General features: G+C 54.2%; 1 protein-coding gene across 2 annotated transcripts in view; it reads left to right on the top strand.

Annotated features, from left to right (window-relative positions):
* The first annotated feature begins 497 nt into the window (after positions 1-497).
* The window catches only part of NRBP1 (nuclear receptor binding protein 1), a 33,949-nt gene continuing 13,447 nt past the window's right edge, over positions 498-20,999 (top strand). For both annotated transcript variants that reach the window (XM_063153309.1, XM_063153310.1), the window contains exons 1-7: positions 498-562; positions 742-961; positions 15,757-15,879; positions 16,249-16,350; positions 16,433-16,522; positions 17,083-17,123; positions 18,144-18,238. In XM_063153309.1, the coding sequence (XP_063009379.1) occupies positions 758-961; positions 15,757-15,879; positions 16,249-16,350; positions 16,433-16,522; positions 17,083-17,123; positions 18,144-18,238 (655 nt within the window). In that variant the 5' untranslated portion in view covers positions 498-562; positions 742-757. The remainder of the gene's footprint in view (positions 563-741; positions 962-15,756; positions 15,880-16,248; positions 16,351-16,432; positions 16,523-17,082; positions 17,124-18,143; positions 18,239-20,999) is intronic.

Consider the following 20,999-nt stretch of genomic DNA (forward strand, 5'->3'; position numbering starts at 1 on the left):
AGCTCGGCGGCCGGAAGCGCCGACCATAGAGGCGCGGCTAGAGCGGCACCGCGGCCCGCTCCGCCCCGGGACTACCTACACGGCCCGCAGGCGGCTTCGGCCTGCCCTGAGGCTCCTCCGGGGGAACAGTTCACTCGGGACCGGCGCTGCCGCCGCCAGCCGGTGCCGCGGGCGGCCGCTCGCACAGATAAAACCGCGCAGACTCACAACTAACAGAATAATTGCCCAGCCCCTCTATATGAAAGGCCTTTACGCACACAGCGCCTTATATAGACTGAGTCACGCCCACCGGCCAATCAGCGACCTGAGGGCCCGCTCTCGCTATCTCATTGGCTGTTTCCCGGGGCTGCCCCGTCCCATTCACGATCCTTCACGGCCCTTCGCGCAGGGCGCCCCCTGTCGTGACGCAGCGCGGGGCCCCGCCCGCCGGCCATTGGGGGGTGCTGACGCGCCGCTCGCGGCGCTGATTGGCTGCGGCGGAGGCCCCACCCCGCTCGGCGCGTTACGCAGCGCGGCGGTTGCGGCGGGGCCGTGCTCGGGACCGGGAGGCGCTGCGGGCCCGGTAAGTGCGCGGCTCCCACCCCTCGGCCCCCGCCTCGCCCCGGGACCGGCCGGGTCGGCCGCTGCTGGCAGGCCCGGGGCGCGGCCCCGGCTGATAGGCCCGGCGGGCGCGGCGCGGTCCGGCCCGGTGGGCCCGGCCCGGCCCGGCCCGGCGCCTCACGGAGCGCGGCTCTCCCGCAGAGTGTGCGACCGCAGCATGTCGGAGGGCGAGTCCAAGCAGGTGCCCAGCAGCGGCTCCGACCCCAAGCCGGAGCCCGCCTCGTCTGGCCCGGGGATGACCTCGGTGTCTGCGCCGGTGACTTCCGCGGCGCCCCCAGAGGAGGAGGAGGAGGAGAGCGAGGACGAGTCCGAGATCCTGGAGGAGTCGCCGTGCGGCCGCTGGCAGAAGCGGCGCGAGGAGGTCAGTGCCGGCAGCCGGTTCCCGGAGCTGCGGGGAGTCCGGGCGGGGCCCGGCGGGCGCTCCCCCCGATCCCCGGTCCTCCTGCCGCCTGTTCCCGGACAGCCCGGCCCCGCAGCGGGCCCGCCGCGCTCCCGGGAGGCGGGGAGGGGATGCGGGGCCCAGCTCCTGCCGTTCCTCGGCCCGGAGCGTGCGGCTGGAGCGCGGCCAGGGATGCGTGCCCTGCCGCAGGCCGCTGTCACGGCCAGTTGCTGGGCGCGGGGAGTGGCTCCGGCCCTCCCGGTGCACGATTCACCGATGTGTCTCTCCGGGAGCGGCGAGGAGCGGTGGCTGGACAGCTCAGGGTGTTCTCTGGGCAGTGGGTGTACCTGCTGCCGGTTCTCGAGCCGGCTCCTCAGCTTTGAGAGCTGGCTTTGCTGTGTGGTCTGCAGCCAGGATGCCGCACAGTGAGCTCTCACAGCCTCGTTCCTCGGCCTGTGCTGCCCTGCCCGCCCCGGTGCGTGTGCTGGCAGCGTGCTGTGTCAGGGCACAGGGAGATCACATCGTGGTGTTTGGGACCTCTCCTGTTTTCCTTCCTGGGGGCTGTCTGTACTGACTGGTTCTGCTCTGTGCTGGCACGGTGCCTCTCCCTGGCTGGGCAGGCTGTGCAGCCCTGGCAGGTGCTGACAGCCGCACAACCAAGTGCTGATGGGGCTTTTCTCAGCCGGCTCGGGCTGAGCACAGGCGTTTGTCTGCTTTGTCCAGCACTTCGAAAAGGGCAGCGCGAACCCCGGGGGTGGTGAGAGAGGCGTTTGTTCTGATGGAAATTTGGAGGTCAGAGTAAGGTCAGGGATTCCCTGCAGTTCTTCACCTTTGCTTGCTGAGGGCTGTCATGGTTTGGTTTAACGTGAGCCAAACGCTGGCTTGGTGTGCTCAGGATGTGCCTGTTCTGGTGTGGCTCTGCAGATTGGTTACAAATGTAGCTTTAACAGGAAAAAAAAGTTTCCTTTTTCTCTTTTTTTAGAGAAGTGTGAATGTCTGGCTGTGTCCTTCACAGTATATTCCATACCTGAAGTGCTTTATCTCTTGTATTGCACTGAAGGGGCATGTGCTGGAGAACAAAGCTGGCTTGTTTGTGTTGTCTTTTCAATGTGTTTTATTTAGTACTGATCATTTTGACGCAAAGAGACACAGGGTTTTCTGTGCTCTCCTACACATCAAGTAACATCTGGGAGGCTCTAGTGTTTTCTTTGGTTTTCAGTAGGCCCTCAGCAGGCAAATGAAATTCATTGACATTTCGGCGTGGCTAAATGATTGTCTTACGGCTTCAGGTTGCCACTGTGGAGGCCAGAGCTCTGCTGTACCCCCAGAGGCTGAGGAGTGGGTGTCAGGGCTGCAGAACTCATCATTGTTGGGTGATCTGGGTGGGCTCCGGGCTGCTGCTGCTGCCGGAGCCTTCACTCAGCTCAGACTGGGAGCAGCCTCAGCTGCAGCTGACCCTGCAGTGAAATCCTGCTGTGAATTCGTGTCTCAGTCAGCCCCCAGCTTGTGGAGAGGCTTTTGTTGCCTGGGCTGCATGACAGCAGACTCTCTTTGCTGTCACAATCATCGGGCTGCTCTGCTCTCTGGAGCAAACTGTGGCACTGCAGCTGTCCTGACCTGGGGTTTATTTGGTGTAGCAGCTTTGCTGCCTGTCCCAGAGCAGAGTGCCCTTGTTCCCCTGTCCACACTGGTTATTCCTGTCTGTGCAGTGTGCTGACAGGCTCTTACTCACTGCCGCTCTCAGGGAGATGGTGTCACTGTGGAAAAAGCGTTTGCCGACCTTTTCCCAGTGATGCAATCCCGATCTTTTATTGTGGCAGTGTCTGCTGGATGTGGGATGAGCTGGCACCGTGGAAACAATGAGACATGATAATCTGGAGAGGAATGGGTGCACACACAGGATTGAGACAGCGTGCTCTGCCTCTGCTCTGGTACTTCCTATGTGTGGCATCCTTTCCTGCTTGCTCCGAGTGCCGTGTTCCGGCTATAGGTTTTGAAATGTAATGGCCTCGCCTTTATATTTATTTATTTTTTTAAAGATAGTTTTACCATCCATGAGCGATGCGATGCGCTCGCTGCAGCAGAGGTGGAGCTGTGCAGACAGTGCAGGGAGGGGCAGGCTGGCTGTGCGCCGGGGCTGTCGGTGCCAGCTTACCGGAACGCGCAGCGCTGGGCGGGACGGTGCCCGCGCCGCCGGTCCCGGCACGGTGGCGGGGCCAGGACGGCCCGCGCTGGCCGTGCCGGCCCCGCGCGCCCGGGCTGCCGCTCCCGGTTCGGGGAAAGCGGCCTCGGGCCCTCGCTAGCGCCCGCGGCCCGTCCGGAACCGGAACCGGCACCGGGATTGGGACCGGTACCGGGATCAGGGCCGGTCCCGGGGCACCGCGGGGCGGGGCCGGGGGCCAGGGCGGGGCCGGCGGGTCGGCTTCGCCAGCCAATGGCAGGCGGCGCGGAGCCTTACATCACCGCCGGCCGCTTCCATTGGCTGCGGCTCGCTCTGGCCACGCCCCGAGGCGGCCACACCCTCGGGGCTGCGCCGGGCTCGGGGAGGGGAGCGGGACCGAGCGGAGCCGAACAGAACCGTGCCCGCTAACGGAAACACACAAGGGGATATGCTGCGGGGAGCGGGACCGAGCGGAGCCGAACCGAACCGTGCCCGCTAACGGAAACACACAAGGGGAAATGCTGCGGGGAGCGGGACCGAGCGGAGCCGAACCGAACCGTGCCCGCTAACGGAAACACACAAGGGGAAATGCTGCGGGGAGCGGGACCGAGCGGGACCGAACCGTGCCCGCTAACGGAAACACACAAGGGGAAATGCTGCGGGGAACGGGGCAGAGCGGGACCGAACCGTGCCCGCTAACAGAAACACACAAGGGGAAATGCTGCGGGGAACGGGGCTGAGCGGGACCGAGTGGAGCCGAACCGTGCCCGCTAACGGAAACACACAAGGGGGAATGCTGCGGGGAGCGGGACCGAGCGGGACCGAACCGTGCCCGCTAACGGAAACACACGAGGGGAAATGCTGCGGGGAACGGGGCTGAGCGGGACCGAACCTTGCCCGCTAACGGAAACACACAAGGGGAAATGCTGCGGGGAACGGGACCGAGCGGGACCGAACCGTGCCCGCTAACGGAAACACACGAGGGGAAATGCTGCGGGGAACGGGGCTGAGCGGGACCGAACCTTGCCCGCTAACGGAAACACACAAGGGGAAACGCTGCGGGGAACGGGACCGAGCGGGACCAAGCGGAGCCGAACCGTGCCCGCTAACGGAAACACACCGGCTCACAAGGGGAAATGCTGCGGGGAACGGGGCTGAGCGGGACCGAACCGTGCCCGCTAACGGAAACACACAAGGGGAAATGCTGCGGGGAACGGGGCTGAGCGGGGCTGAGCCGTGCCCGCTAACGGAAACACACAAGGGGAAATGCTGCGGGGAACGGGACTGAGCGGAGCCAAACCGTGCCCGCTAACGGAAACACACCGGCTCACAAGGGGAAACGCTGCGGGGAACAGGGCTGAGCGGGGCAGGAGCGGACAGAGCGCAGCCCTGCAGAAAGGAACCACAGGGATCGGTCCTGGGTGGCAGCAGCTCGGCTGGAGCGAGCGAGCGAGCGCGTTCCCTGGCATCGAGAGGGCGAACCTCGTGGGACGGCATGGAACCCCGTCCTGGGGCTGTTGCACACGGCAGAGCCAGGTGTTGATGAGAGGGGATGCTCCCTGTATAGATCTTCTCCCCGGGATCCAGGGCAGGACCAGGGAACAGCTCCAAGCTTTCATCTGGGGAGGCTCAGGCTGGGCAAGAGGGAGCATTTCCTTACGAGGGGGTCACACCTGCCCCAGGCTTGTCCGTGGTTGAGGCATTTGGACAATGCCCAACATGCTGTGACATGGGCCAGCCCTGATTGGGTTCAACAGTGGAACCAGGAAATCTGTGGAGGTTCCTTCCAGCTGGCTATTCTGCATTCTATTCCTGCTTAAATTTCAGATATAAAAAAGGACTGAGTGTTGAGTTCATTGATTGTAATTCTTCCTATAAACAGAGGGCTCTGTAGTGCAAAGAGTGTAATTCCCATGAAAGTTCAGAGTAGTTTTAATAAAATCAAATGCTTCTATGACATTTTTAATTAGAAACCCTTTTTAACAAGATAGAAAATGCTTGTGTTCCCCACATTCCATTTTTTGTGGAACATGGGGAAGCACCCGTGCTTCCTGCAGTGTTGTGGACTGTGCTGCTTTCCTCCCAGAGCTGAATCTGGCTCTGGGATAGTGCCACATCCCTGGTTTCTCTCCCGACCAGCGCACGGGTGAGGCTTTACAGAGTGTCTTGTGCCGTGGCTGGAGCACAGGGCAGGCCCCACAGCGTGAGGGCAGGGTGGTCACAGGGCTGGTGGGGTCTCCAGCCTGTGCTCACCTGGCTCTCTTGTGCTTGCTGTCCCTGAAAGCCTCTGTTCGTGCTGCCCTGCTGTGCCAGGACATTTCCATTTCCATTTCCTCCTTGCAGTCCGCATGATCATAGCTTGCTTTTCTTGGGTTGTCCGAGTATCTCGAGAATCATCTGCTGTGCCTCCTAGGAATAGAAACTCCCTAATGGAGCAGGCGTGCAGCACCACGTTGGCAGGTCAGGTTTAGCCTCCTGGCACAGAGCTGGGTGCCTGCTGTCCCTGCTGGCACTCCGTGGGTGACACAGGGCTGCAGGAAGAGCTGGGCACCGCTGCAGCACAGCCTTCATTTCCAGCCCAGCGTTAATGGTGTTGGGCTTGGCAAGCTCGTGTGAGTGGGAGAGGCTCGGCCCCTCCTCGATGGCCCTGTCCTTGGGTGTGCTGTGTGTCAGGGCTGCCTCTCGAGCAAGTTTCTGTCTGTATGTGTTCTGGGGAGGAGAGCGCCGTGTGACTGTGTGAGCCAAGGCTTTAGGAGAAGTACTTTGTTGGCATCTTTGTGGTGTGCTTTGGAGAGAAGGAGTCCGTGCCACGTGTGTGTGGGCACAAGCAGGTCCCCTTTTGGGGTGTGTAGCTGTGTCTGCCAGGTTGAGGAGGGCAGAGCCTGGGCCTGGCTGTTCTGGGGGCTCCTCACAGAGGAGGCACAGCCTGCTCAGGGTGGTGCTGCTCTCATCCAGCGCTGTTGCTCTCCTCAGCCTGGCGCTTGGAGCAGAAGAGGCAGAAAATGGCAGACTGAGCACTGATCTGTGCTTAAATACCTTTGCGTTTTCCCAGAGAATGTGCCAGGCTGCTCGGGCAGCGGGAGAGCACTGGGTGTGACGGTGTTCACGGGGGCTCTTGGGTGAGGGGAGAGACGAGAATGTTGACTCCATGTTTCAGAAGGCTGATTTATTATTTTATGATATATATTATATTAAGACTATACTGAAAGAATAGCAGAAAAGGTTTCACCAGAAGGCTAGCTAAGCTAAGAATAGCATTAGCAAGAATCATAACAAAGCTTCTGTCTCGGACAGAGAGTCTGAGCCAGCTGGCTGTGATTGGCCATTAATTACAAACAAACCAGCGTGGGCCAATCACAGATGCACCTGTTGCACTCCACAGCAGCAGATAACCATTGTTTACCTTTTGTTCCTGAGGCCTCTCAGCTTCTCAGGAGGAAAAATCCCAAAGAAGAGATTTTTCATGAAAAGATGTCTGCAGTTCTTGCAGCCCTGCTTGTGTCCTGCCCATCCTCTGGAAACTTGTCCTGTGCTGTCCTGCACAGGGTTTGGGCAGCTGTCCCACGGCCTCTGGAGTGTTGAGGGGGTTTTTGGGCTGGCTGAAGGGACGTTTCAGTTCCTGGTAGCCAAGGGTGACCTTGTGGCTGATTGTTGCTCTGTGGCTCGTGTGTTACTCACTCAGTGCTGGATCAGCTGCTGGACTTTCCCCTGCTGCACTCTCCGTGTTCTGCCCCACTTCAGTGACTGCTGAGATCGAGATGTTCCTCTCTGCCTTGTGTCAGTGGGGCTGTGCATGCAGTGGTTGCCACGTTGAGTAATTCTTGTTTTCTGTGTGGGGTTTTTCGCCCTGGGATGGAAGCTGCAGCCCTGCACAGCTTCCCTTAGGGTGGCGTGCAGACTGTGACAGCGTGATGGGCTGAGATCCCTGTGGGCCTGGCTGCCAGCTCAGGAGCAGAGCTGGAGACACTGTGCACCTGTGCACGTGACTCCAGTCCTGCTGTTCTTCAGTGGATGCTGCAAGTTAAAACATTCATTTAGGCAGCACACTGCCGTGAGTTTGGTTCTTTTTTTTCTGTGGAAGATCCGTCTGTCGTTTGGATTGTGATGGGTGGAGTTCCCTGTGGGCCTGGCTGTCAGCTCAGGAGCAGAGCTCAGGGAGCAAAGTTTGAGACACTGTGCACCTGTGCACGTGAATCCTGTCTTGCTGTTCTTCAGTGGATGCTGGAAGTTAAAAAAATTCATTTAGGCAGCACACTGCTGTGAGTTTGATTCTCTTTTTTCTGTGGAAGATCTGTCTGTCGTTTGGATTGTGATGGGTGGAGTTCCCTGTGGGCCTGGCTGTCAGCTCAGGAGCAGAGCTCAGGGAGCAAAGTTTGAGACACTGTGCACCTGTGCACGTGAATCCTGTCTTGCTGTTCTTCAGTGGATGCTGGAAGTTAAAAAAATTCATTTAGGCAGCACACTGCTGTGAGTTTGATTCTCTTTTTTCTGTGGAAGATCTGTCTGTCGTTTGGATTGTGATGGGTGGAGTTCCCTGTGGGCCTGGCTGTCAGCTCAGGAGCAGAGCTCAGGGAGCAAAGTTTGAGACACTGTGCACCTGTGCACGTGAATCCTGTCTTGCTGTTCTTCAGTGGATGCTGGAAGTTAAAAAAATTCATTTAGGCAGCACACTGCTGTGAGTTTGATTCTCTTTTTTCTATGGAAGACCTGTCTGTCGTTTGGATTGGCACTCCTCAGCTGCTGATGGCTGGATGTTACAGCTGGATTTCAGGCTTACAGATGCTCTCAATCTATGCTGAAACTATGTTAAGAACCATGTTAAGAAAAGAGCTGTGACTGATGAGGACCTGAGCTCAGAGAGACAGGAACTGAAACACTGGGTCTGCTGCATCTTTATCTCTTTGTTGTCTTCTCGCTTCTAGGGGGAGTCTCAGTTACTTGAATAATTTTTCATTTGAAGGCAGTTGGTGACTTTTGTACCCCTGGATTTCTTCAAGGGGACAGAGTGCAGGATTCTTGGAGGAAAAATGCTAACATACTGAGTGTTTGGATTGTGGGATGCTGGAGCCTGATTTTCTCAGCCTCTGTTGTGACTGGAAGGAAACTTGCTGAGGCAGTAAAAGATAAGCACCAGTCCTCCAAGCAGGCTGGCACTTAGAGGGCTGCCAGCTCCCTGACAGGCTTTGACAATGGGTTTGGTTTTTTTCCTGTTGGTGCAGAAAACCAATGCCATGCTGTAGTTTCTATAGCATTCCTTGACCACAGGGAAGGTATTAAGAAGGGAGTTTGTGAAGCCTTTTAACATTTTTATTGGCTCATGTGGGGCTTCCTGACAGAAATGGGAAGTGCCAGAAATGGCCGAGGGGCACTCGGGGGTGCCGAGCATTTGTCACAGCCCCGTTGTGTCCGTGCTCACGGGCTGTGACGGACAGCTGGCACTCATCCTTGCAGCGGTGCCTGGAGCAGGGCTGGCTGCTCCTGGGAGGCTGCAGGGGCTGGGCTGAGCCACGGAGCTCCCTCTGCATTCCTCACAGAGCTGTTCTAAAAATGCCCTGGTCTGCAGCAGTGCCAAAGCCTGCCCTGGCCAGCCCTCTGTCTGGGGAAGGACACATGCCATGGTGTCCTGACAGCTGCCCTGGTGTCCCTGGTCTGCAGCAGCACCAAAGCCTTACGGGTCAGCCCTCTGTGCTGGGTGCCCAGGCAGCCACAGTGGTGCCCTGACAGCTGCCACAGCTTTGGGGGAGCTTGGACTGGCTGGGGAGAGGCTTCCTGCCTGCTGGGCCAGCACAGGGGACAGAGAGAGGCTGTGTGGGGCTCTGCCTGCAGGGAGGGGCCTGGCAAATCCTGATGGACACAGGCACAGCCAGACCTGGGGTAGCCTGAAAGCATGGGGATCCTCAGGCATCCCACGGTGATCCTCAGGCATCCCATGGTGATCTTCAGCATCCTGTGGTGCTCCTCAAGCATCCCACAGTGACATGGATGGCAGGACAGCTGCCCCCTGTTTCTCTTGACCAGTGCTCAGGAGAAATCCCATCTCAGGTGTGTGGTACCTCTCTCCCAGGCCCTCTTTCTCTGCAGAACCCAACCCCAGGAGCTCTTGTCCCAGCTCTGGCTCATCTGGTGTGAAGGTTGCTTGCAGATGTGTGCTTGCCTGTGCACACACACACAGATTGAGAAGCACATTGGCATGGAAAATGGTTTGAAAAATAGTTTAACATAAGGACAGTACAGGTGATGGTGACAAGGCTGAGGGCTTGGCTTGACACTTGTCTTGATCGTTCTTGTCGTGTACCTTTGGAAGTTCCCTCAAACATCCCATGAACAGTGTACACAAATACAATTATTCCATATCAGAATTACTGATAATCTCACCTTGCAGCCGTTTTTACTTCTGACACCTTATGGCAGTCAGCTTTGCCATTTAGAGATGTGTGTCAAGATCAGGTGGTCATGGTCCTGTTTAAAATATGCTGTTTGCTCCCCTCATTGCCTGCTTTCTCCAGTATTATCAGAAAACATGAAATAATAGCTTTTCTTTAGTGTTTTATGTGACTTCAGGGATTGTTTCCAAGAGTGGTGCTTCCACAGCATACCAATTTTTACGGCATTTTCTGTTCAGAGTACTGATCTTTCAGCCCCTCCTGCGTGACTGATGCTGTTCAGTTACCTGCAGTGATTTCAAGGTCTCTCTGCCAATGAAAGTGTCACAGAAGAACAGGATGGGCTGTAGCAGACTGGGGGTTTGTCACATGGAGTTTGTCCTGTCTGGTTTTCCCTCTCTCCTTGAGTGTCACTCTGCTGGCACTCTTTCCCAGTGCAGTTACAGAGCCTTCCTGATGAGCTGTCTGAATGGGCTCATTCACAGATATTGGGGTTTCTTCCACACTGCCTTGTTTATTTTGATGTTTGTTTCCCCTTGGGAGTTAGGGATGAGGAATCATTGCCTCTTCCTCCTGCCACAGACCAGCTCAGTGTGGCTGAGCTCTCGGACTCCACCGGATTCCTTGTTTGTTGTGAAGCGCCTAGTGAAACTGAGCACTCCTCCCTTTGGTCTTGCAGTTTGTATTAATTTCTGGTATCCATTGAATAGGTGGAATGATGCTTCTTTCCCTCTGGGATACTTGGCACTGGTGGGGATGCACCTCAAATCCTGGGCCTCTCCCAGCAAGAGAGATAGCAAGGGGCTGGAGAATTTCCAGAGAAGGGAATGGGGCTGGAGAGTGCCCAGAGGAGGGAATGGGGCTGGAGAGTGCCCAGAGGAGGGAATGGGGCTGGAGAGTGCCCAGAGAAGGGAATGGGGCTGGAGAGTGCCCAGAGGAGGGAATGGGGCTGGAGAGTGTCCAGAGAAGGGAATGGGGCTGGAGAGTGCCCAGAGAAGGGAATGGGGCTGGAGAGTGCCCAGAGAAGGGAATGGGGCTGGAGAGTGCCCAGAGAAGGGAATGGGGCTGGAGAATTTACAGAGGAGGGACACTGAGGGGCTGGGGAGTGTCCAGAGAAGGGGATGGAGCTGGGAAGGGAATGGGGCTGGGAAGGGAATGGAGCCCCAGGAGGGGCTGAGGGAGCTGGGAAGGGGCTCAGCCTGGAGCAAAGGAGGCTCAGGGGGGACCTTGTGGCTCTGCACAAGTCCCTGACAGGAGGGGACAGCCAGGGAACAGGGACAGGACAAGGGGAAATGGCCCAGGCTGGGCCAGGGCAGGCTCAGGGTGGGTATTAAGGAAAACTTCCTTTAAGCCATGTCCAGCCTTGGCCCAGGCTGAGGAGGGCAGGGTGCAGTCCCCATCCCTGCAGGAATTTAAAGCAGTGTTCCCCATCCCTGCAGGGATTTAAAAGCAGCGTGGATGTGACACTGTGCAGGATGGGTTAGTGGTGGCCTTGGCAGCGCTGGGGGAGTGCCTGGACTCGATGATCTGAGGCTGCTTTTCCAATCTCAGTGACTGTATCCAGAGGAGGCCTGTTTCTATTCAGAGTGTCTTGACTCCTGTCATAGTTCTGTGCTTTTGTAAACTGCTGATCTGCTGCCTGGAGAGTTTCCTGGTGGGAGTTTGTGGTTAGGTCTGTCCTGCAGTGTGGTGTAAGCCAGAACTGTCAGAGTGCTTCTGGAGAGGCTGCATGGCCACTGGGTGACAGCCTGTAGAACGGTGGTGTGACATGTAGGGGGACACAGTATGGGAAAATGAAGGTAATGTAGAATGTAATTATTCCCCAACGAGTTGCAGCTGGACCCTAATACAAAAGAGTAGGATGATAACAGGCAACACCTGTGGCAAATAAGAGCTGGTGGTATAAAAGAGTGGATTGGTGGGAGAAGTCAGATGGCTGCTGCAAGGACCAAGAGCAGTCCTAGAGGAGGTATGAAACTGAGGATATGAAATCCTTGCACCACAATGGTAATAGAACTGTTGTGATGTATAAGACAGCAGTGGCACCGTGCAGGGTTCCAAAGCTGTCCCTTTCCCGTGGAGCAGCTGCAGCCCTGGCTGGAGGAGGGCTCTGTGCAGGGTGTCCTGGCTCCCAGCAGGGCTCAGCCGTGCAGGCAGCACGGGGCAGGGCCCATGGCAGGGGACAGGGACCCAGCTGTGGCCTGGGTTTGAGCACAGCAGCTCCTGAGCCGGAGCGCTGAAGGCAGGAGTGAGGGAGAGCAATCTCAGCCCATGGAGGGCTTTCAGCTCTGTCTTTAAACGGTCCAGATGTGTGCCTTGGGTTAACAGACCAACTCTTGGGGATGTGTTTGATCCTGTTACTTGTTGCAGCATGTCTGGAAAAACCAATTACTGTAGTGCTGATGATCAGGCTGTCTTCTCCTTACAGTTTAGTTGCTGCATGAGGTGTCTGCACAGCCCTGGTAATAATCAATACCACCCTTTCCTTGCTGCTGTTCAATTACACTGGTTGTTTTAATTTTCTTGTTGAATTAAAGCCTTTCAGCTTTTCACTACCATGACTGTAATTGCCAAGGCCAATGTGTCAGTTTATTTAAAACATGAAGTAGCATTGTTTCTTTGCTTTGTTGGATTTCTTTTGCCTTTGCCTGCAGTGGACCTGACATTCTTTATTGTGTTACATTCTGGATTAGCCTCAGATGCCAGAGAGCCCTTTTTGTTCAATTCCTGTGGGTAAATTTGCTGTTTTTAGTTTCCCCACAGCTCAGAGAGAAGCTGAGCTGCTCATGGCCCAGCTGCTGGCTCTGGGGGTCTCTTATCTCTAGTCCCAACCATTTCCCAGGTGGTTGGACAGAGCTCTCACCTTTCTCTGGCTTAAACAGGTGGCCAGGAAAACTGGGTAACACAGTTATGCTGCTCTGAACCAGGTCTGGGGCTTCTTGTGAGGCTGTGGCCTGGTGTGCTGCCCCTCCCCAGCTCTTTTTCAATGTGCAACTCCGTTCCATACTGACACTCTAGTTATTGTGATCTTCTCCCCAGTTTTTATACCTTTTGTCCCTAGATTGTAAATCATCACTGTGACTTGTGATTTAGGCTGTTTTTGTTTTTTGTTCAATTGACAGATCATGTGAACTGCAGAATGTCTCTCCAAAGGTCTATGCTCTTTCAGCTACAGATAGACAGATGTTTGAGAGCTATACAAAAAATATGCTCTGGACAATGGAATAGCTCTCCAACGGGAAATTTAACTTCCAGGCTTCTTCCCCCTTAGAGCTACTGTGCCACTCCACCCATACTCCTTTAAGTATTTAATATTCCCGTTGAGTTTCCTTGCCTTTTGCTTACGTGGACTCAGAGCTGTGTTTGCTCTTCTGTAGTGCAGAGCTGCTTCCTGTGCTGCGCTGCAGAAATTGGGCTAAGCTGGGCTCAGATCACTTCCTCCCTCGGGGTGTAGAAGCTGCCTGCTCTGGGACAAACACCAGAGTGATAAATTATCCCAATGCTTTCACGAGGGCTCAGGATTCTGCCTTGCCGAGCATGGGAAGGGATGTGCAGCAGGGATTTGGCAGGCAGCAGGAGGAGTCTGCTGTTGCCTTTCAGTTGTCTGTCTGCATTTTCCCCTTTTGCTCTTCTCCCCAGGCTGTCGAATCTCCCGAGGAGCAGAATTGCCATGGGTGATGTCAGCTGGGTTTGGTGTCCTGAGTCATATCTGGAGCTCTGGGATATTGCCTATGAGTCATGGAAATCATTCGTGCTCGGGCAGCTGGGCCACAAGTGGGAGATGTGGCAGGTCCATGGCCCCAGCTGCATCACTGGGGCAGAATTTCAGCAGTTTCTGGCTCCTGAGGATTTAGTCAATGCAGTAAAGCTGCAGAGGGCCTTTAGCTGTTGGACTCCATCATTTGTTTAGGTGTTGCTGTGAGCAGGCAGCAGGTGGGATGCAGAGGGAGAATCCAAGGGATGCACTGAGTGTCAGTGTGGTGGCTGTCACCTTGTCCTTGCACTGCTCACACACCTTAGCTTTCCCCTTGTTCCTCTCTGCTTTGATTGAATTCCAGGTGTCATCACCTTTCAGAGGATTCCTTCACAAAGTTGTATCTGAGTTATTGAGACATTTCTGCTGCCTTGGGCTTCTTTAACCTTCCATGAAGCTAAAGCCTTTTGCCATTCAGCTTTAGTAATTGTGCTGGGTGATCTTATGCAGTTGTCATCCCCAAGATATTTGTTATTCTAAAATTTGAAGGAATAAATCTTCTATCCTTAATTACTTTTATTCCTTCAGCTTTCTTTAATGATGAAACATAACAGGCCTGGCCTGTTGGTATCAGTATGTTTATATGCATATATATACATTTAAAAAATCAAGTTTTTAGGATCAATATGAACGCCTTCCTAAACCAAACCTCAGTCCTTTCACCCCTCAGTTGTGTAGGCAGCTCAGGTGGAAGGAGGTGGGGTGGTTCATGCTGGGCTCTCACCTCCTGTGATGATTTTCCATAGCTGTCCTCTGTACTCAGGCAGCAATTATGGTGTAATTATGGCCTGTACCCCCATTCCTGCCCGTGCCACACCTTGCTGCTGTCATTCTCCTTTACTGCTGAGTTTACTGCCAGAGAACTCTGTATCACTCTGCTTTCACTGTGCCTGGCACCCTCTGAGCTGCAGTGTCACCTGCAGTGCCAGAGTGTTAAATGTCATTGGGCCTGCTCAGAGTCCCTTGGGAGATCATAAGGAACCCCACCTGTGTTGGTGGCCTGTCCCTCTGTGGTCAGGCTATGGAGGGAGCAGAATGGAATGGAGTAACTCAGCTGGAATGATGGAATTGGGTACATTTGGTCATGTGAAAGTGGCTGCCAAGGGAGAAGGGATTTTTGAGGGAGCTCTTCTATAAGGTGAGGAGTTTCCAGCAATGGAATGCTGATGGGTTCCCTAGTGAGGGAAGAGAAGGTGACACAATATGAGAAGGAGGAGGAGCTCTGAAGTGTTTGGAGGTGATAAAGATGAGTCTGGATTTGCCAGGAGAAGGAGGAGCTCTGGAGTGTTTGGAGGTGATAGAAGATGAGTCTGGATTTTCCAGGCAAATCTGTGTTATCAGCTACCTCAGGGGGAAGCTGGATCAGCTGGAAGCTGCCAGGCCTGGTGATCAGAGCAGCACCAGCCCTGCCTGAGTTGAGGGGTGCTGGGACTGTGCTTTAGACACAGGGGGGATTCCTGGGGCTGTCCTGTGCAGGAACAGAACCTGGGCTGCAGTGATCCTTGGGGATCTCTTCCAATTCAGGTTGTCCTGTGGATCTGTGAAGTGATTCTTGGTGTGTGGGCAGCAGATGGGAGCAGCAATGACTGCTGGTTGACAATTAAAAGGTGAATTCTGCCTTCTTATCCTCTCTAAGTGCTTTGAATCTAGTGCAGAGGGATATCCACTGTGGCTGCTGTGTGCCTGTGAGGTTGCCTGCAAAGGCATTGCAGTAAATGCCATGGATGCTGGATCAAAGAGACCATGTTCATCTGGAATGCTGCTAGATATCTGAAGAACAATGTTGAAGAAAGCTTTGATGCTGGGAGCAGGGTTCACCTCTGATCTCTGCAGCTCTTTCAGCCTTATGTCCTCCCACAGCCCTTGCCATCCTCGTGCTGGGCTCCAAACTCTCAATCCCCTCCCCTTATCTTGATGCTGTCTGAGTGCTCATCTGTGTCTTTAATACTCAGTGTGGATGTACTTGTGCTGGGTCAATGTTTACAATTATTAACTAAAGAAGTTACTCTCGTGCTTTCCCTTGTGTCATTGGTTCCCCCTCTGAAGCTTCAGCTTTCCCCTTGTTCCTCTGTGCTTTGGTTGAGTTTCAGGTGTCATCACCTTTCAGGGGATTCCTTCACAAAGTTGTATCTGAGTTACTGAGACATTTCTATATCCCTCTTGTATTGTTGGAGTGTTTTTTTGTGGTGGAATGAGCTGCAGGTGTCCTGAACCATGAGAATCTAATATATTGTTGGTGGAAGGCAGCTTTGCTGCAGCACAGCGTTTGTGCACACAAGGTTTCCCCACCAGTGTGCTCAGGACTGGCTGCTCACATGCTCTGCAGTGACTCGTGTTGGGGATATGCCCTGCTCCATGTGCAGATGCTGTCCTGGAATCCTCATTAATTAAAGTTAATGAGCAGAGTTGATGATTTGCCAGTGGTGCTGCATGGCAGTGGTCAGGTGTGGCTCACAGGTGTCTCCACCCTTCCCTGCAGGTGAACCAGCGCAATGTCCCGGGCATTGACAGCGCCTACCTGGCCATGGACACCGAGGAGGGTGTGGAGGTTGTCTGGAATGAAGTGCAGTTCTCTGAGAGGAAGAACTTCAAGCTTCAGGAAGTGAGTTGATGTGTCTCCCAACAGGATGTGAGGAGCACGCCCTGCCCTGGGGTGGGATTGTGGATGCTTTTTGTGTTGATTATTGCCTGGGTTTGGAAGGCTGTGCTGTCCAAATGTAGCAAATTTGGCTTAAGCCTGGCCTGTATAGGAAATGTCCTGGAAGACTGTTGGGCTATTTCCATGAGCCCTTGTGTTCAGTTTGACTTGGCCATCAAACCACACTCTGTGAGATGCAGTGCAGAAGGAAATGGGATACTCCCTGTTCTTAGCACATGTATGTTAGTGTTTGAGGGGACCAAGAGCCAAGAAGAGAGAAGGATATTTGGTGTGGTCTCTGATATGACATGTTTTTGTCTTTCTGATGTTAAGGAAAAAGTTAAAGCAGTGTTTGACAACTTGATTCAGCTGGATCATCTCAACATTGTGAAGTTCCACAAATACTGGGCTGATGTCAAAGAGAACAAGGCCAGGGTGAGTGCAGCCATCAGGCTGTTGGGTTCTCGTTGTTGGGTAATTAACAAGGTGGAGGGTAACGTGTCCTGCTGCCCCACAGGTGATCTTCATCACTGAGTACATGTCTTCAGGGAGCTTGAAACAGTTCCTGAAGAAGACAAAGAAAAACCACAAAACCATGAATGAAAAGGTAACTCTTGTTTTCTGTGTGACCATAACTCTTTAGAGCCATCAGCCCCTGGAAATCCCTTTCAGCAGAGGATCCCAGAGAGAACTGGTGATAACACATTGCTGCAGCTGCCCTGTGTCCCTGTGACTGAGGTCAGCTGCAGGCTCTCTGGGACAGCAGCTCTGTGCTGGCTGCTGTACTGCCAGCAGCTCTGCAGCTCCTCAGGTGTGGTGTGGCAGGCGTGGCCCTGTCCGGGTGTGACAGTGTGCCGGGTGTGTGTTCCTGTCCAGGTGTGACTGGTATGGCCCTGTCCAGGTGTGACTGGTATGGCCCTGTCCAGGGGCCTCACAGGGAGGGGGGAAGGTGTCTGTAACACGGGAGACTGGAGCCCAGGTGTGTTCCTGGACCCATGGGAGTATATAGAAACAAGCTGACCATAGGAGTACTGATTCCTTACACCTGCACTGAGTAAAAGCTGGGGCAGGTATTGCTTCCTGCAAGTGGGCTGTGAATCACAGAACTACAGATCAGCTGATTAGCTCCTTGTGGATGATTTTCTCCTTTTCCTCTTGCACCTGCAGGCATGGAAGCGGTGGTGTACCCAGATCCTCTCTGCTCTCAGGTACGTGGGGTGCTGACCTTGAGGTCCCAGCCTTTGGGACTGATGGCAGTTAAGTATTAGGGAGGTCTCCAGACTATCCAGCTTTATAATCTGAGTTTCTCCTTGGTCAGGAAGATGTTCCAACGATGACAGGGAATTCAAGTTCCATGTGAGGGGGCTTAGGAAAACTTCCACAGTGTTGGCAGGCTGCAGGCCTGTTGCAGGCAGTGGATTCAGGGATATTGAGGCATAGTGTTGTTAGGTGTGTGTGTACATTTTTTGATGGTGCAGCCTTTCTGCAGCCATCTTTGTGCAATACAGCTGGGTAGAATGTGGTATGGGTTTTAAAAACTCTTTTCCACCTGGGCTAGAGTTGGTGAGTATCTAATTAGAACCTTAGGAAAACAACAGCCTGGATGACAGAGCATGGCTTGCACTCCATAGAGGAAACTCTGGTGCCACTTGGCTAAATTGCAACTATTGGTGAATAGTTGGGGTTCTAATAAGCCTCTGGGAGCTGACTGTCCTCCTTTGTGCTAGCTGCTAACATAAACCCCAGCAGAGTGAGATGCAAAACCAGAGTGTACCTGGGACCCAGCACTGAAAAGCCTTATTTGTGCCTGCTGACAAACATGCCCAATTGTGTGTGTATAGCACTAAGTGCTCCTTTGAGTAGGGGCAGACTAAGGCTCTGGTATTTTGGTATAAAAATAAAATTGTAACCCTTTTAGAATGCACTCAGCAGTACTGGATTGGATGAAATTGTGTCTTTACCTCTGGTACCCTGAGTTTCTTGGGAACTGATAGGAGAAATCTTTCTCTTCCCTTCTGCCATGTTCTGGAGATTCATTAGAGGCAGTCAAACCCTGTTTGGTTCTCAGCCAGAGGCTGATGTACACTCATGGAATTGTATCTCCCAGCTGCTGTAAATCCCTGGCATGTGCCCTTTGCTCTCCTGTTCTCTTCTGAGGTTTCCTGATGTGGGAGGGTGTGAAGGGAGGGGTTCAAGGCCTTGACCAGTGCTCTGTTCTGCATCTGCAGCTACCTCCACTCCTGTGATCCTCCCATCATCCATGGCAACCTGACCTGTGACACCATCTTCATCCAGCACAACGGGCTGATCAAAATCGGGTCAGGTAATGCTTGCTGGGGTGCCCCTGCCTTGCCAGAGACTGCCCACACAGAGAGAGGCACTGCTCCTTTCCAGCTCCCTGGCACCAGAGGTGTGTGTGTACAGGTGCTTCTCCACCTCCACATCAGGTGTGCCAGACACTGGGAGCAGGATTCACTGGTGATTGGACCCTTGTCAGTGCAGGAGTGACTCTTCTCTAGCCTCTTCTTTAGCTTCTTATCTCAAGGGGATGGCACAGGAAATGATGCTGAAACCTGGAGGTTTTGTAAGCACATAATCTGTGGGTTCATCTGCTCTGCAGGTTTTGATGTTGATGCACTGTGGAGCTTTGGGAGCTGTGTTCGTGCAGCCACAGGAGTGCTGCTGGTAGCAGCCCATGTTTATTATAAAGTGGACAGACTGGCAGCAGCCAGTGGCTTATCCAGCATGCCATTATCCCATAGGACAATGGAGCTGCCTCAGGCTGCTGAGCTGCCCTCAGCCTGCTTGGCACCCACGCGCCCTGCTGGAGCAGCCACCCTGTGCCAGAATGGTTTATTTCATAAGTGAGCAGTGATGCTCCGGGCAGTGCAGAGCATCCTTGCATGCTCTGGCTTTTCCTGCTGTTCCCATGTCTCTAAAGATCCGTCTGCAGTCAGGGTGCATTATTTCACTCCTTGACACGACCTTTCAAGGGACAGCTTTGCTACCTGTTGTTCAACTTCGGCAAGTATTCTCAGTCTGGGAATAGGTCTCTGCTTTCCTGGAGCTGTTGTCTGTGTGAGTTCTGCTTTGATGTGGAGTGTACAGGGAGGATGCTCTGCATCACCTGTCATCCAGAAATAGCCTCTCCATCAGCTGCAGACCTGTGGCTTTTCTTCCCATCAAAGAACTCCTGTGTTGTTGTGTTGTCCCAGAGCTGGGGTAGCAGGTTTGTGCTTGTTCCAGGGAGACAGGATTGTGGCAGAAGGAGCCACTTCACTGCTCCTGACCTGCCTGTAAACTTGGGGACTTCACACAAGCTGATGTCACCATGTCATCACACAGACTTTGTGTTTTCCTGACTTTCTCCAAGTGGGACAGATTTCCAAGAGTGAGCACATCTAGTACCTGTATGCTGGCAAACTCCCTGGCATTCAGCTCAGACTGATGGGAAGACTTGAGTACTCCAGAAATTCCCTTTTTCAGTTTAGTTTCAAGGTACCATGCAGCTGCCATGTTTCTGCAGGGCAGCCAGTGCTGTCTGTAAAAGCAAACCCATGGAGCTGGCATTGCTTCCACCCCAGGGAGATGCTGCAGCTCCTCAGCCCTGCCATTCCCAGAGAGTGCAGCTCCAGGGCTGCTGCTCACAGGCTCTTCAGCTGTGGGTGAGTGGTGGCCTCAGCCTCACACCTTGGCTCCCCTCAGTTTCACACAGCTTTGCTGCTGTCAGGTGCAGCACAGGGACGTGTGTGTGCTCGTGCCAGGAGAGGTGGGTGTCTGTGCTGTTCCAGCTGCAGGATGTGCTGCAGCTGCAGCGCTTGTGTGCAGCTGTTCCTGACCTCTCTGCTCCACAGCTGTGGGCTGCCTGCCTCACCTCACATTCAGGAGTCAAGTAATTCATGTAAAAGATTCTGGTCCTTTCCTAAATAAAAAAGGAAGTGATTGCAAGTGGGCTTGTGGTCAGAAGAGGAATCCCCCAGATGGGAAAGCTGTGGCTCCAGTGCAGGCTGGAATTGGAGTTGGCAGTGTTGCAGGATGTATTCCTGTTCCTGCAATGCCAACCAGAAAAGGCAAAGCTGCATCCCCAGGACTGGTGGTTGTGTTGGAGCTGGAGCCTTTCTCCCTGGCCCTGCTGCCTCTGCAGTGCCACATGGGCTGGGTTTGAGTTCTGTGCCTGGAACAGCAGCTCTCCAGCATCACTGACAATGCCAGGCCCATGTTTGCTGCTCCTGTCCTTGTTCTGTACAGCTGGCTGGTGTCTGAGCACTTCCCTGTGTCCACTTAAAGCAGCAGGACAGCAATTCCTGTGGATTTGTGGGAACAAGGATTCAGTGCACTGTGAGCTGTGCTTTGGTGCTGTCTGTGTCCCCAGTGCTGTGCTGAATGCTGCTCCCCAAGCTCCTCTCCCTGTGGCTTCGGCAAAGAGAATACTTGCTGAATGTGGGGCAAAAGCCTGGCTAGGGCAGCTGCTGGGTGCACTGCAGGACATCCTGCTGTCTGCTGGGTGTGCCAGGGAGCAGCAGCACCCTGGAAATGCCTGATGGGGTCCCTGTGACACTCGTTCAGGGTGGGAACAGCCCTGTGCTCCCTGCTGCTCCCTCAGAGGCAGGAGCACCTGCCCTGGCTGCACTGGGCACTGGTTCTCTGTTCAGCCTGTGAATCTGTGTGCTGGGGTCAGCTATGGGAGAAAAAGGGACTGGGAAGGAGGAAAGATTTTGCATAATGTTTAAATGCAAAAGCCATCCATAATCCATTCGTTTGCTTATGTTTTATTCCCCAGTTCCATAAAGTGCAGAGGTTATAGATTTAAGGAGAATGTTTCAAGTGAGTGGAGAGCTTCGGAGAACTCGTGATGAGGATAGGAAGGACACTTACAGCTCTTAACCTTGCCACTCAGAGACTGGAACGTCCCACCTGCTCTGTGGGGCTGGGGTCAGATGAAATTCCTTGTGATAAGCCCAAGCTGTGCCCTGTGCACTGTTCCCAGAGCCCAGGGGCAGCACAGTGCTGCCTCTGTGGGTGTCTGTGCTGCAGAACACGGGTGTGCTGGGGCTGCAGCTGCTCTCAGTGTGGGAAGGACAGCG

This window comes from Melospiza melodia, chromosome 3 (assembly GCF_035770615.1).
Source record: "Melospiza melodia melodia isolate bMelMel2 chromosome 3, bMelMel2.pri, whole genome shotgun sequence".
Lineage (NCBI taxonomy): Eukaryota > Metazoa > Chordata > Aves > Passeriformes > Passerellidae > Melospiza > Melospiza melodia.